This window comes from Pelodiscus sinensis, chromosome 8, assembly GCF_049634645.1.
Source record: "Pelodiscus sinensis isolate JC-2024 chromosome 8, ASM4963464v1, whole genome shotgun sequence".
In the NCBI taxonomy this organism is placed as follows: domain Eukaryota; kingdom Metazoa; phylum Chordata; order Testudines; family Trionychidae; genus Pelodiscus; species Pelodiscus sinensis.
Genome location: NC_134718.1, coordinates 43,270,785 through 43,287,430, shown reverse-complemented (window position 1 = coordinate 43,287,430; position 16,646 = coordinate 43,270,785). Strand labels below are relative to the sequence as shown.

The following is a 16,646-nucleotide window of genomic DNA, read 5'->3' as shown; positions in this document are numbered from 1 at the left end:
ATAGATACTATATTTATTTATACTACTGTAATTCCCAGTATCAACAATCAAGACTACTGCGTTAGGCATTGCACAAACACACAGGAAGATGTGGACGCAGCTCTGAAGACAGATGCTATTCTAATGCACTAAATCTTTTTCAAATGCAGTATTTCTGTCATGATTATGCTGTGTGGGGGGGGGATTCCACAGGTTAAATCTATGCTAATTTTTTTAATTCTTTACATTATAAGTGGGAGTATTCTTTTAATGTACTCTGTGAGAGAGTAAATAGAAGCATGTATTACTAAATATATTATCTTGAATATAATAATGGGATAAAATAAGTAAGAAAGAGGAGATGAAGCTTGATATTCTTTATGGGGGAGGCTTAAATGGCATCACAATCTTTCCTAGTCAATAACCATCAACAGTGACCAGGAGGCACTGAAAAGAGTAGTTCAGTCTCCATTGCAGACTTAGGGTATGTCTACACTACCACCCTAGTTCAAACTAGGGTGGTTAATGTAGGCAACCCAAGTTGCAAATGAAGCCCGGGATTTAAATATCCCGGGCTTCATTTGCATCTTGCCGGGCGCCACCTTTTTTAAAGCCCCGGTAGTTCGGACTCCGTGCCCGCGGCTCTCTAATCCAAACTACCGGTACACCTACCGGTAGCCTAATCCGAACTACCTACTCCGTGCCGCGTGTAGCCGCGGGCACAGAGTCCGAACTACCGGGGCTTTAAAAATGGTGGCGCCCGGCAAGATGCAAATGAAGCCCGGGATATTTAAATCCCGGGCTTCATTTGCAACTGCGGTTGCCTACATTAACCACCGTAGTTCGAACTAGGGTGGTAGTGTAGACATACCCTAAGATTTCTTTACGTGACATTAACTCTTCCCAACAAGAGTGCTATTTGCTATGGCAATTTTTGTAAGTACAACTTTTCTAATACAGATTGAACCTCTCTACTCCAGCACACTCAGGACCTGACCAGTGCTGAAACAGAGAATTTGCCGAACCACAGGAGGGCCAAACCACAGGTTCCCTAGCCGCATTGCCAACACTTTCACTGCTTATTGGGCTCTTACAAGACATTTGGGGTAAATTAGAGCTATATATAACAACATAAAACATGGAGAGCCAGGATTGGTGATTGGAAACAATCTTTATGGGACTTTGGGAAACTTGGCCACACCCATGATCATGCGCAGATCGCCCGAACCCGGTTCTTCCAGGATGTAATCTACTCACCACAGGTGAGTAGATTACATAGATTGTTGAGCCCTGCCCATGATAAATGGACATTCGGCAAACTAAAATCATGCCAGACCACAGATGTTGCTTGACCTGAGTGTGCCAGACAAGAGTGTTGAACCTGTATAACTATGTAATGATTATTTGCGTGATATAGATTTAAACCAGTGACTTATATCTGGGTTTATTTATATATTGCTTATAAGTTTTATGGTGGTACAAGTTTTTAATGTCTAATAATTGTTGCAATTTTTTCCTTGTTGTTAGGATTTACCTAAAAGTGTGCAGTATAAGAAACTGTATACTGTTGGACTTGAAGTCCCTGATAATGCTACTATTCTACAATTCAAAAAATGGGTCAGAAAGTTCCTTTGGGAAAATGCAGGAAATGGTAATTAACAGCATTTTTAATGCTATAAAAGACCAAAATGTTATTTAAAACTTAAATGTATGATTTATTAATCATAAGAGATGTTTAATTCTACAGGTCAGGTTTCTCAAACTTTATCTTAGCGTGATCCAGTTTTGTAACTTAATAATCTCATGACACTCTCTTATTCCTTTTGACATTACAAAATGCTCGTGTCAGCTACAGCGTTGATTACACGGACAGTCTTCCTAATAGTGATTATCTTTAGCTATATTTAATGTGACGTGCCAGCTGAGAACAAGGAGAGCTGGTACCATGTGACAAGCAGGTACTTCATGGACCACTGCTGGCCCACAAACCAAAGCTTGGGAGCCACTGGTATAGTGCTGTGTACAATAAGTAATACTTTTCATAACAGTTTCTGTAATTGGACACAATGAAGGATTTTCTGATCATAGTTTTTCTTCTTTTATTATTATTTAGGAGGTAGCCTTTCTCTTTTGAAGGCATCTAGTGTAATAACCTCCTGTCTGATCTTCATCTTCTACTTCATAGCAGAACCACATAGTAATGTGACCCTCAGTTCTCTGAATTAGAAGTCAAGGACATAGATCAACAGCATGAAGCTGTCATTTAGCTAATTGGTTATATAGTTTTTTAGAATCATAGAACAGTAGAACTAAAAGGGACCTCGAGAGGTCAAATCCAGTCCCCTGACCTCATGGCAGGACCAAGCACAATTTTTCTCCCTCTTCCTTGTAACACTCTCTTAGATATTTGAAAACCGCTATCATGTCCCCTATTAGTCTTCTCTTTTCTGAACTAAACAAGCCCACTGCTTTCAGTCTTCCCTCATAGCTCATGATTTCTAGATCTTTAATAATTTTTGTTGCTCTTCTCTGGACCTTCTCCAATTTTCTACATCTTTCTTGAAATGTGGTGCCCAGAACTGGACACAATACTCCAACTGAGGCCTAATCAGTGCAGAATAGAGCAGAAGAATGACTTCTCATGTCTTGCTCACAATACTACTGTTAATGCATCCCAAAATCATGTTTGCTCTTTTTTTTTTTTGTTTTTTTTTTTTTGTTTTTTTTTGAAACATGTCTACCTGCCTAATCTGCATCCCTCTGCAGATAAAATACCCATATTTATCTTGTGGTCCACTATGATCCCTAAATCCCTTTCAGCAGTACTCCTTTCTAGACAGTCACTTCCCATTCTGTATGTGTGAAACTGACAGTTCCTTCCTAAGTGGAGTACTTTGCATTTGTTCTTATTAAACTTCATCCTATTTACCTCAGACCATTTCTATAGTTTTGTCCAGATAATTTTGAATTTTGATCCTATCCTCCAAAGCACTTGCAACCCCTCCCATCTTGGTGTCATCTGCAAACTTAAAAAATGTACTCTCTACACCATCATCTAAACAGTTTGTGAAGATTTTGAACAGAACCAGTCCCAAAACAAACCCCTGTGGAGCCCCACTTGTTATGCCCTTCCAGCATGATTGTGAATCATTTATAATTACTCTCTGAAAATGGCTGTCCAGCCAGGTATGCACAACCTAGATGGGGCTACTATAAGGTGTGTATTTCCCTAGTTTATTGATAAAAAGGTCATGTGAGACCGTGTCTAATACCTTACTAAAGACTAAGTACAGGCAGTCCCCGACTTACGTCGGATCTGCACTTACGAACGGGGCTTTTCTCGCCCCGGAGCTCACGGGCGGCGGGTTGCCACCCATGTCCTCCGGGGCGAGAAAAGCTTCTCCCGGTCTCCCTGGTCTGCTGGGGGGGTCCAGCAAAGCCGCTGGACCCCCCCAGAAGACCAGGGGGACAGGAGCAAAGCCGCGGAGCATCCCCGCAGCAGGACAGCCCGGGCGCGCCTGGGCTGTCCCGCTGCGGGCGTGCGCCAAGGCTTTGCTCCCCATCTGCCTGCAGACCAGGGAGACCGGGAGCAAAGCCTTGGAGCACGCCCGCAGCGGGACAGCCCGGGCGCGCTTGAGCTGTCCCGCTGCGGGCGTGCTCAGCGGCTTTGCTCCCCGTCTCCTGACCAGCAGACCAGGGAGACGGGGAGCAAAGCCTCGGAGCACGCCCACAGGGGGACAGCTCAAGCGCGCCCGGGCTGTCCTGCTGCAGGCGTGCTCCAAGGCTTTGCTCCCCGTCTCCCTGCAGACCAGGGAGACGGAGAGCAAAGCCGCGGACCACGCCCGCAGGGGGACAGCCCAAGCGCGCCCGGCTTTGCTCCCCGTCTCCCTGGTCTGCAGGGAGACTGGGAGCAAAGCCCTGGAGCACACCCACAGCAGGACAGCCCGGGCGCGCTTGGGCTGTCCCGCTGCGGGCGTGCTCCGCGGCTTTGCTGTCCGTCTCCCTGGTCTGCAGGCGCGCTTGGGCTGTCCCACTGCCTGCGTGCTCTGCGGCTTTGTTCCGCGTCTCCCAGGTCAGCAGACCAGGAAGACGGAGCAAAGCCATGAAGGACTTGGGCGGTCCCGCCACCCCCGTCTCCCTGGTCTGCTGGGGGAGGGGTGCAGCTAGTGCCCCCCCCCCCCCCCCCAGCAGACCAGGCTTTTCTTGCCTGCCTCTGAGGTAGAGCAGCTGGGGGCTGCTGGGTTGGTCCCGCAGCGCCGCTCCGGACCAACCCGGCAGCACCCCAGCTGCTCTGCCCCAGGCGTCCTGATTCAGCCGCTGCTGGTCAGTTTCAGCAGCGGCTGAATCAGGACGCCTGGGGGCAGAGCTGCTGGGTTGCTCCAGTAGCGCCGAGGAGCCGCGCTACTGGAGCAACCCAGCAGCACCCCGGCTGCTCTGCCCCAGATGTCCCCAAGTCAGCCGCTGCTGAAACTGACCAGCGGCTGACTACAGGAAGCCCGAGTCAGAGTTGCTCTGCCCCGGGTTTCCTGGAATCAGCCGCTGATAAGTTTCAGCAGCAGCTGACTTGGGGACGCCTGGGTTTCTTAAGTTGAATCTGTATGCAAGTCAGAACTGGCATCCAGATTCAGCCGCGGTTGAAACTGATCAGTTTCAGCAGCGGCTGACGCCAGTTCCGACTTACATACAGATTCAACTTAAGAACAAACCTACAGTCCCTATCTTGTACGTAACCCGGGGACTGCCTGTATGCCGCATCCACCATTTCTCCCTTATCCACAAGGTCTGATAGCTAACAGCCAGCATGGATTTGTAAAGAACAAATCATGTCGAACCAATCTTAGCTTATCAAAGAAAGCTGTATCACCGTATTTTCTTCCAGATGTTTGCAGATTAATTCCTTAATTACTTGCTCCATTCTCCATTATCTTTTTTGGCATAGAAGTTAAACTGACTGGTCTGTAGTTTCCTGGGTTGTTCTTATAGTGCCCATCTAAAAAAAAGGGAAATATTTGCCCTTTTCCAGTCTTCTGGAATCTCTCATGACTTCCATGATTTTTCAAAGATGATAGCTAAAGGCTCAGATACCTCCTGTATCAGTTCCTTGAGTATTCTAGGATTCATTTCATCAGGCTTTGCTGACTTGAAGATGTCTAACTTTTCTAAGTAATTTTTAACTTGTTCTTTTTTTATTTTAACTTCTAAACCTACCCCTTGTCCAATAGCATTCACTATGTTAGGCATCTCATCACCATCAAACTTCTTGGTGACAACTGAAACAAAGAAGTCATTAAGCACCACTGCACTTTCCAAGTTTCCTGTTTTGTTTTCCTCCTCTTCACTGAGCAGTGGGCCTACCCTGTCCTCGGTTTTTCTCTTGTTTCTAATATACTTGTAGAACATCTTCTTGTTACCCTTTATGTCTCTAGCTAGATTTTACTCATTTTGTGCCATTGCCATTCTACTCTTTCCCCTGCATACCTGTGGGCTGTGTCTACACTGGGCCTCTTATTCCGGAAAAGCAGTCGCTTTCCCAGCATAAGCTGCGAGCTGTCTACACTGGCCACTTGCTTTTCTGGAAAAGCAATGATGATCTACTGTCAAATTGTCAGTGTTTTTCCGGAAAAACTATGCTGCTCCCATTCGGGCAATAGTCCTTTTCTGGAAAAACTGTTCCGGAAAAGGGCCAGTGTAGACAGCACAGTAGTCTTTTCCGCAAAAAAGCCCCGATCGCGAAAATGACAATCGGGGCTTTTTTCTGGAAAAGCGCGTCTACGTTGGCCACGGACGCTTTTCCAGAAAAAGTGCTTTTCCGGAAAAGCATCCTGCCAATGTAGACGCGCTTTTCCGGAAATACTTTTAACAGAAAAACTGTTCCGTTTTAAGCATTTCCGGAAAAGGGTGCCAGTGTAGCCGTAGCCGTGGTGTTTGCTTATATTCATCCTTTGTAATTTGACCTAGTTTCCACTTTTTATATGACTGCTTTTTTATTTTTATATCATGTAAGATCTCCTAGTTAATCCAAGGTAGTCTCATGCCATACAGTCTGTCTTTCATACGATGTGGAATAGTTTGCTTTTGGGCTCTTAATAATGTCTCTTTAAAAACAGCCAACTCTCTTCAGTTGTTTTTCCTCTTAGTTTTGCTTCCCGTGGGATCTTACCTACCAGCTGTCTGAGTTGGATCCCTCTAATCCAGGCTGACTTCAAGTGTTTTTTCTTTCGCTTTTGAAAGGGTTCAGGAGAATCTAAGTAAACTGTTTCAGGGTAAATTTAAACATCCACCAAACTCTTGTTCACAAAGTCAGTCACATTTTGTTCTAGTTACTTGATTCAGTTTCCTTATCACAATGTGGTTGATGGTTATCTAGTCATTCAGCTTTTCTTCTTATAAGTTTTTCCATTCTTTTTTTCTTGGCCTTTATTGGACTAGTCTAGTTTCCAAAGGTTGGGAAGTTGATGTGATCTAACAGAGGTAACTGCTGCTACAATTGCAGCAGAAAAAGCATACATTCTGGACATATATCAGTGTGTTTTTTGTGTACACACAGACAGGCTTAATAATAATGTTGCAAATCTACTAATTGAAACTGCTTTAGTGTAAACAATAAATGGCTTCTTTCTGTTTTGCACTCTTCATTTTATGACTTTCATTTTTTCCACACTTTTTTCCTTTTATAGATAAACTCATTGGAGTTCATTGTACCAATGGAATTAATAGAACTGGCTACCTTATATGTAGGCAAGTATTACATGAAAATTGAGATGATTTTTTTCATTAGAATATCAATCATAGTTTTTCATTAGACTATCGGTCATAGTTTACACCAGTGGTTTTCAAAGTACGGATCATGACCCAAAGTACAGGTCTCAGAAGGTCTGGCGCTGGATCACTTTGCTATAGGATGACCATGCTGCAGCCCGGAAGTAGCCAGCAACAGATCTAGTTCATAGGTGGGGGAGGGAGCGGGAGGCTCTGCGGATCCAAGCACTGCCCCTGCCTTGAGCACCATCTCCCCACTCCTGTTGGCTGGTTCCTGGCCAATGGTGGGGGAGTGGGAGGAGGCGAAGCAGTGCCTGCTGGTGAGAACAGTACACAGAACTGCTTACACACCTGCTTATGAGCTGAACCTTCTAATATCTGCTTCTGGGGCACAGTATGGTCTGTGGTGCAAGGACAAGCAGGAAACCTGCATTAGCACTTCTGCAACACTGCTGACTGGGAGTTGCTGGAAGTAAGCCTGCCCCTCAGTCCCCTGTCTCAGCCTTGAGCCCCCTCCCTCATTCCTGGCCCCACACTATAGCCCATATTCTAGTCAAAATATATAATTATGTTGGTTTGCAAACATCAACAATTTTCTTCAACTGGGTCGCAAGAAAACAAGTTTGAAAACCACTGGTCTACACCTATATAATAATTCTACTTTTTTTTGTCAGATACCTTATTGATGTTGAAGGTTGGGATCCAGAGACAGCTATTCAAGGTATTTCATAGAACTTGAACAAAACATAGGGCTCTGTGTCTACAGTGATTTTGTGAATGCTACCTCATACTCACCTCCATCCATTTTGCTGCTGCTGCTTTGGTGTCTTGACAGTATTTGAGCACTTGAACATCTGAATCAGTTCCCTCCCTCCAACCCCATTATAGGTTTTTAAAATTGTGTGTATTGGTGTGGTCATTAGTAGCAACTGTAAGTTACAGTTGGAAAGCAGTTTGCTGCAAAAATGTCAGTATGCTGCAATTTCATATGAGTTGCAGGAATCCATAGTGAATTTATTTCGAGTTCATTGTGCCGTGGTTTGCATGGTACCCTGACTGACTACATTATATGCTGCTGTGTTTCAAGCATGTTTAATTGCACATGCTAATGTGTTGACAATTTTCTTCAGCTTTTGGCGATGCTAGAGGTCATCGTATAGATGGTCTTGTGTATCTAACAGATCTCAGAACTCAGCCAATGAGAAGGTAGGAAAAAGGCTTTTAATTACATTATTTTAGTTGTCAAGTGCAGTTCCTTACATTTACAATGCTTCAGTCATATGTCTCTTCTCCCATTAAGCTCATATTGGTCCCTCTTATTACACTGCTAGCAGGTGTAGCCTGTCGTGGACTGGGCAAAGTCATTTTGCATAGATTACACTTTATAGGAAAGTTGAAGAAATTTAAATATATGTAATAGATGTTTTATTAATGTGTTTGCAAAAGAGAAGTAAAAGAACTGTTTCAAATTTGTAGAATATCAACTTCAAACATTATTTATTTTATTGAATAATTACCATACATAGTACATTTGAATTGGAAACTCGTAAAGCTTCCTTACTCTTTACGTAACTAATTTCAATTATTTTGTGATTTGTAACGATAAAAATTTTCTTTGCACTAAAATTACAATTGAATAGGCGACTCAATTTTAATTTTGTTACTAAATATTTTTTATGAACTCAAATCCTAATAGTCATGACTTTTTTCCCATGAAAAACAAAAATAATTATTTAAACCTCTTACCCAGCATATTCCAGTGTAAAAAGTAAAGCATTTTGTTAAGTTAAGTGGCAGGATTGTTTATGCAAAATTTCATATCTGTAGGTAATCATGAAGTATGACTTTATTTTGCAAAAATAAATCCACAAACTCTTCAAAGATAAGCACTGATTATGTATCTGCTATGTATTTTGAAGACTTTGGGTATTAATGATATGAAATGCAATTGTCTCCTTTGGCTTGTATATAATGCAAAGCGGTTTCTTTTGCAATTGATTTTTCTTAATTTTTTTCTATTGTTGTCTCATACTTCCTTAGGAGCATTCAACAGTTATAAATGGAAGGGAGCAGCTGGCAAAAAATTATTCACTGTCTCCTCTTAGGCCTTGTCTACATTAAGGAAAGATTGCCACTTTTATGATCTATCTTCCGGACTTTGATTTAGCAAGTCTAGTTAAGACTCACTAAATTGAATTCCGAGTGCGCCCCTGATGACGACCAGTATTGCACCTTTTGCGAGGAGTAAGGGAATCTGACGGGAGCATTTGCTACTGTCTACCTCCCGCTATGGGGGCACTGCCAAGCTTGGCTTAAGGTAAGCCGAATCTAGCTATATATTGTACGTAGCTGGAGTTGCATACCTTAAGCCTCGCTGCCGGGTCTAAGGTAGACCTGGCTTTAGCCTGCGAGACTCTGGATGTGTAAACCTTTCCAGATATGCTGCATAGGGATTGCCATAACAGATCAAACCCGTGATCCATCTAGCCTGCTGTCTTGTTTCTGACAATGGCCTGCACCAAATACCTCAAAGGAAAATGAAACAGACTGTGTAACAGGCAGTTATGAAATATCTGGCCCAGAAGGGAAGATTAATCTTCACCTCAATCTAATATAACTGGATGTTATTCTAATCCATATAATTCTACTAAGCTTTTTGGCCTTTATGATATCATTGTAGAAGTGAAGTTATAAGCTGTGGATTTTTTAAATGTGATTTTTTTTTTTTTTTTTTGGTCTTTCAGTTTCACTGACTGTCCCTTGTTCCTGTTTTATGAAAATGCAGATAGGGACACTTGATTTACCTTTTCTATACTAATCACTATCATGTGTACTTTCATACAGAAAGGGATGAAGTAGTTGAGGATCAATTTTGCAAATAACCATGGGTCTTCGCCCCAACTGCCAAAGCGTCAGATTGAATTGTCAGTGTAGTATAAAATATTTTCTTTGCCTTTTTCTCTCAGCCATCTCAGAAAAAAAATAAACTAAAATTCACTGATATGTACACGTAGTCCTGTGTCCAATGCAGGAGACTGGACTAGATGACTTCTTGAATTCTCTTCCAATCTTGCATTTCTATGATTTTCTAGCTTTCCAGCACTCACATAATTTTTTCCAGCTGTGGAAATTGGCATTAACATACTGCTGAAAGAAAGTATTTTAATAAAATAAATTTTATATTTTCCCTAGTAATCTCGGAATGGATGTATGGGATCCTGATGAAGATATTATACCTCCACCAAATGCGATGGAAGGACCTGTAGATAGGTTCCCAAATGAAGATTTTCATGGGTAATTGGCAAAAATGTCACTTTTTAAAAAAATGCAATTGGAAGATAACTATTGGAATAGTTAGACTGGTATTGTGTTCTGTTTACAGTAATAATAATTCAGCATGGCTATTTTAAATTAAGGTTGTGATAAAAAGATGAAGCAAGGGAATAATATAAGAGGATGTCTTCCAGTACAAGCACTTTGGCTTCACTGGGGAAATTTTTATGCAGTAAAAATGTTTTTCCTTTGGTTTTGGAAGAAATACATATTTCATCTTCTGTTCCTTAAAAACATTCTAGAACGGTGGTTTGTGTCTGAATTTCTTGTTAGTTTTCTGTGTGGTTATTTTGTAGTTGTTTGTCTGTTAAAAATGCGACATGGAATTAGTGGTTTTAACAATCTTAACAATAGAATAATATGTTTTATATTTTATAATAAAATTAGACAAGGTGGATGAGGTAATGAACATAAGACAGAGAAAGTTTTATAAAATACATATATTATATAGTATAATTAGACAGATTGGACTGCTAATACTTTAGTACCTTTATATTATTGAGTGATAATGTCCTTCATTCTCAATCCTGACTAGTTTAAAAAATGCTGCTTTACCTGGATAGTGAATTTGAAATATTTATAATGTAAATGCAAATAAGCTGTTTTAAAAAACTAATTTTCTTCACAGGCCTGGGAAAAGATTAAGAATTTATGATGATGACCACTCTCACAATGATTTACAAGGACAGATACAGTTGAGAGATTTTGATTTCATTAACAAGGGACCTGGACAAAGACGAAGACCATTTCATGACCACCAATCTCAGAACGATTTACAAGCTCCAATGCAAATGAGAGATTGGGATTATAACAGGGGACCCGGACAGAGGCGAAGACCTTTTCCTGATCACCAGTTTTATGATGACTATCAAGAAGACATGCAGCTGAAGGATCTAGATTTCAATAACAAGGGCCCTGGACAAAGACTGAGGCCTTTTCATGGCCGCCAATTTCATGATGACTTACAGGGAGACATGCAGTCAAGAGACTTTGAGCATGTTAATAGAGGCCGTGGACAAAGGCAGAGACCCTTTCCTGACCCCCCATCTCACAGTGACTTACAGGATGACATGCAGCTGAAAGATTTTGATTTTGTCAACAGAGGTCGTGGGCAGAGGCGAAGGCTTTTCCATGACCACCAGTCTAATGATGATTTTCAGGCCCAGATGCAGTTGAAGGATTTAGATTTCATCAACAAGGGGCCTGGACAAAGGCTAAGACCTTTTCATGACTATCAAACACATGATGACTTACAGCCACAGATGCAGTTGGGAGATTTTGAATTTGTTAATAGGGGCCGGGGGCAAAGGCTGAGACCTTTTCATGACCATCAACCTCGCAATGATTTACAAACAGAGATGCCGTTGAAAGATTTTGATGATAGGGGATCTGGACAAAGGCGCAGACCTTTTCACGACAGTCAGTCTTATGATGACTTACAGGAACAGACACAGTTGAAAGATTTTGATTTTGTTAATAAAGGGCATGGACAAAGGCTGCAATCTTTTCATGACCATGATGACTTGCCACGTGAATGGTGTTCAGATAGGTGAAGTATTATTTTACTGTTAACAGCTGATTTGGGGAGTAGCAGTTATTGTTTCTCATTATGTTATTATTTGACATTTTAAAGATAGTTAGCAATTAGCTAGGTTCCCTACCCCCTTTAGTTTCCCAACTTTAGGGCCTGCTCTTGCAAGCCCTTAGATGAGTAATCTCTAGAGCTGTAGTGTCCAGCTAGTTCTGCTAGCTATAGTGAACTAGCCATACTCAACCGGTCAATAGCCAGATGTGGCTAGCATGTTGGACACCATGGCTCTAGAGTATTTTTGTACTTTCTTAAATTAGAGAACTGAATTACTTTAAATTAAAGTAATTTCCAGTAACTACTCAGAATCAACGTGAAGAAAAATGCTTCATCTCACTTCATTTTATAGTGAGGTTTGCATCTGAAAATCAGTCCTCAGTATTGAAAGAAATATATATGTTGAGGTAATGAGCAAAGCAATGAGGAAGTGTTGGATTTCAGTTGCTTATTTCATGTCTTGCTAGCAAACTGCTCATTGGAGAACTGTAAATCGTTGAACACTCTCTAAAACAAATGTTAAGAAAACTGTTGGGAAAACTGTTGGGTTTACGTACATGGGCCTCATGCACACAAGCAGGGTAATCTGATTGCAGGCCACAAGATGTTTTGCTGACATTGACCATTCACAGCCACCATCTCCTGCCACTCCCACTGGTCATGGTTCTCCATTCCCAGCCAATAGGTGTAGGAAGTGGTGACCAACACATCCCTCCTTACATTTTGCCTGCAGGTGCTGCCCTCATTAACTCTCATTGACCAGGAACAGAGAACATTAGCCACTGGGAGCTGTGGGGGTGGTGCCTCTGAATAGTCATCGTCTGCAAAATGTCTTGTGGCTTGCAGTCAGATTACCCTGATGTGCCGTAGGTCTCCCACCACTGTTCTACACTGTAAAAAAAAAAATGTTTGGGGGTACTAGAAATTAAGACTTATTTCTATCTTTCACTTTTGTTTTGCACAATTTATCAGTTAGGGTATTAGTTCTTCTGAGGTTTTATAATTTTTTATGTAACTATGATATTTCTCCCCTGTTAACTAGTTTTGGTTACTTTTTTTAAATCTAAAAGAACTTTATTAGTGAATTACTTAACACATTAGTCTTCTCTTAAGATGTAATTCTTTTGTTTCTTTCAGAAATCGGTCATTTTCCTCCCATGAAAATTTACCAGAACCTCACTTTTCTTCTTCTCCTTCACGTCACAGAGATTATGGATCTGATAATGATGATTTCAGTAGAAGTTACAGGTACATCTCAATGTTCTAGTTTTGCATATTAATCTACATACTGCTCATTACCATCCCCCCTACACCCAGACTGAAGCGGCAGCAGCAGCGGTTCCCCGCGGCTGCGGCTTCAGTCCGGGAGCCTGTGGTCTGCTGGGGACCGTCCCCAGCAGACCACAGGCAGCCAGACTGAAGCGGCAGCAGCGGCGGTTCCCCGCGCCTCTGAGGCTTTGCTCTGGCAAAGCCTCAGAAGCGCGGGAACCTGCCCAGTGCCCCTGGTCTGCTGGAGACGGTCTCCAGCAGACCAGGGGCACCGGAGCAGCTTACGAACGGGGCTTTCTCGACCCGACCTCCGGGGCAAGAAAGCCCCGTTCGTAAGTGCGGATCCGACATAAGTCGGATCCGCGTAAGTCGGGGACTGCCTGTATATTAAAGGTTAAATTACCTACCTATAATTGCTCTTTGAAGGTACACCATTATAAAGTTTAATACCAGCCAGTTATGATTATTGAAATATTGTATGTCTAAGTATTGTATAGTTAATATTTGGTTTTATTACAGCAATCGGCCTAACTGTCCTGAAGATAATAGGAGAATACGTCCTTCAGAAGAATTTAACAGAGGTGGAAGAAACAGATTTGCACCATATTCTTCACGTACAATGCATCTGTCCTCATCCGTACACCAAGACAACGATTCAACTGTTTATGAAAGGAAATCTTTTCAAGGTGAATTTTCAAGAGATATGGAGCAAGGCAAAAGATTACCCGTTGTAACAGTTGATTACAATTATGGGTTGCCATTAGATTACAGACCTGAAGAGGAAGAGAGAACACATTATGATTTAGCTCCAAGAGAACGCTACAACTGGAACTGAATAAAAACAAAGCATTTTCTCTGGTAAAACCTGTATTTACCCATTTTACTTTGTATGTGGACCAATTTTTTTACAAATTAGAAAATTCGAGTTTCAATGTTGAGAACTTGTCTCTACTGTATGTATGTACTGAAATAGTGTGTGTTAAGTATATTTGGAGACAAATCCTCAATACATGTGAAATTAAAATAGTCCTTGTTTTTAGTGAATTTGGAACCCTGTATCTTGAAGCAAACACCTGACTAGACGGTGGTTGTGGTTTTGTTTAACTTTCTTTAAATGCAAATAATTTTAGGATGCAACACTTGTAATAAAAGCTAAAAAACTGCACCATAAGTTAGAGTAACATTTGAAATTATAGAAAACCTACGAATAAAGCAGAAAGTAATGCCAACTTAATTGAGATGTATGGTGATATCTTGGATTTCTTAATGCTAACCAGCAACAAAAAAAATTGAGTGTCCATGTCATAATGAAACTTTTCACCAATTATTTGAATTATAATCATCCATACCTATTTTTTGGTAGTAGCATGTATCTCTTATTAAATTTAGTAGACATTCTTCATGCATAAGCATACAATGGGGCTGGTTGATGCAAGTATCTGAGGGGCTCATTCTGCCCAAAACACTTTGGGCTTTTTCCTTCCCTTTCTTCCATTGTTGAATGTGGTCTATTCTGCTGGACGGCTGCAGCACTGTTCTCCACAACACACAGCTTTACATGTGAGTTTTCTCACACATTGCTGAGAAGTTCAAATTAATTGGATTTTCAGTAAAAAGAGCTTGTTGATGTTGCTCTTAGGGCAGCTGCATTCCTTCCTGCTCCCACAGGTGATGTCTATATAAATCCAGGGCCAGGTGCATTTTATCATTATCTTCCATTTGCCCTCCTGGCAGCAATGCAGCAGAATAATCTAGCCTATACCACCAGCCCACCTGTCCCAGCTGACCAGATCGTTTGAGGTGTGTGTGTACTCTTTCATATGTTAGTTCAACGTACCTTCAATCCTACTACACCTTCTACTGGCTTCCCTTAGCAACACTGCAGAGCAGTTTGGTCAGAGAAGTAGCTAGAATCTTCTGATAAAGGTAACCTTAAGTTCAATTGTATGTGCTAGAGCAGTCTACTTTGGAATATTATCCTATTTGATCTGCTGTCAGTTCTCCAGCAGAGAGTGACTGATGAACTCCTGTCACCAGCCTTCCATTTCTGGTGAATATTCAATACCTATTGAATGCAGTGTAAAAGCCAGTGTTAAGGGAAAAATTACTTTAAAGGTGGCATGGCTGTAAACACACTCTCAGGCAATTTTTTTAAAAAATAAGAACTTCCATAGTGAGGTATCTTAACAAGTGTTCAGATTTTCAAAGTGCTAAGCATCTAGCAGCTCCTATTGACCTGAACTTTATTATGAAAGTTCCAAGAAGCTTAAGTCCTAACTTTTGTTTAGAGTCAAAGCATTACAGATTTCTACACAATCTGCTCAAATATGCTGGACCTGCTTTCTGTTGTAGAAAAATGGTTTAGCACGTGAGATTATTCTGCTGCAGCTACAAATTATCTGGTTTTATGCTCCTTTCTGATATACCAGTGTAACATAGTTTCATGATTTTTTTTTTTAACTAGAGCTAGGTGGCAAGTGCTATTTTTCAGAACTGAAAATGTGTCCCTTCCCGAATTGTGACAAAAAAATTAAAATCTCAAATGGAAAACCTAACACTCTCACTTTGGCTCAATCAAAACATGTTTTTAATTTTAATTAATTTTGAAACAATTTGTTTCAATTTTAGCAATTCTTAATTTGTTTAGAAATTTAAGCTAAATTAAACTAAAAAAGTCATTTTAAACTATAGAATTGAAATTTGTCAGAGAAATTGCCTGTTCAATTTTTTTCAATATTTTTCATGTCTGGAGAATTTAATTTTGACACACAGTTTTTGATAAGTTTTGCTTCTGTAAATGAAAACTTTTTAATAGGCTTGTGTATTACTGGCGAAGGGGAAGGAGCAGCTAGGTATGTTGTCTCAGGCCTGGGTTCCATCAGGGGATCTATACTTCTCATCAAAATGAATAGCAGTTTAAGATGCCTGCAGTACATACAGGCAAAGGCAGTGGCTAGCAGATTCTTGCATGCAGCACCAGCCCCTTCCATGTGCCTCTTCTCAGAAGTTCCTGTCCAAATAGACTCTGCCACTGTCTCTGAGGGCTAATAACTGGAGGCTACGTCTAGATTGGCATGATTTTCTGCAAATGCTTTTAACGGAAAAGTTTTCCGTTAAAAGCATTTGCGGAAAAAGTGTCTAGATCGGAAAAGCGTCCGTGCCAATCTAGATGCGGTTTTGCGCAAGAAAGCCCCAATCGCCATTTTCGCAATCGGGGCTTTTTTGCGCAAAACAATACCGTGTTGTCTACACTGGCCCTCTTGCGCAAAAGCATTTGCACAAGAGGGCTTTTGCCCGAACGGGAGCACCATAGCATTTCTGCAAGAAGCACTGATTTCAGACAGTAGGAAGTCAGTGTTCTTGCGGAAATTCAAGCGGCCAGTGTAGACAGCTGGCAATTTTTTCCGCAAAAGCATTTGATTTTGTGGAAAAACTTGCCAGTCTAGACGCAGCCGGACAGTCTGACACAAGACTCACTGAGGTAAACCTGCAAGTCACCTCTTCTTCATCAGGACAGAAGACCTACAGAACACAGAGAACCATGGGAGGAAATAGCCTTTAATACAAGTTCTAACATTAGTTCTTTCCCTTTCTTCTAAGGTGAGAAACAGAAATAGAGAAACAAAGAGAAGAAAGTAACATGAAAGTGGGGAAGGAGGAAATTGAAGTAGAATGTGTGAAATGAAACAACTTAGACTGAGGAGACAAGTGTGCAAAAATG

The 16,646-nt window shown here is 41.3% G+C and overlaps 1 protein-coding gene across 3 annotated transcripts in view; it reads left to right on the top strand.

The window, feature by feature from the left end:
• The window catches only part of LOC102451939 (uncharacterized), a 34,374-nt gene extending 20,215 nt beyond the window's left edge, over window positions 1-14,159 (top strand). For all 3 annotated transcript variants that reach the window (XM_006113171.4, XM_014581829.3, XM_075935195.1), the window contains exons 5-12: window positions 1,507-1,630; window positions 6,657-6,717; window positions 7,413-7,459; window positions 7,869-7,944; window positions 9,931-10,032; window positions 10,700-11,620; window positions 12,794-12,904; window positions 13,445-14,159. In XM_006113171.4, the coding sequence (XP_006113233.2) occupies window positions 1,507-1,630; window positions 6,657-6,717; window positions 7,413-7,459; window positions 7,869-7,944; window positions 9,931-10,032; window positions 10,700-11,620; window positions 12,794-12,904; window positions 13,445-13,760 (1,758 nt within the window). In that variant the 3' untranslated portion in view covers window positions 13,761-14,159. The remainder of the gene's footprint in view (window positions 1-1,506; window positions 1,631-6,656; window positions 6,718-7,412; window positions 7,460-7,868; window positions 7,945-9,930; window positions 10,033-10,699; window positions 11,621-12,793; window positions 12,905-13,444) is intronic.
• Window positions 14,160-16,646: the final 2,487 nt, after the last annotated feature.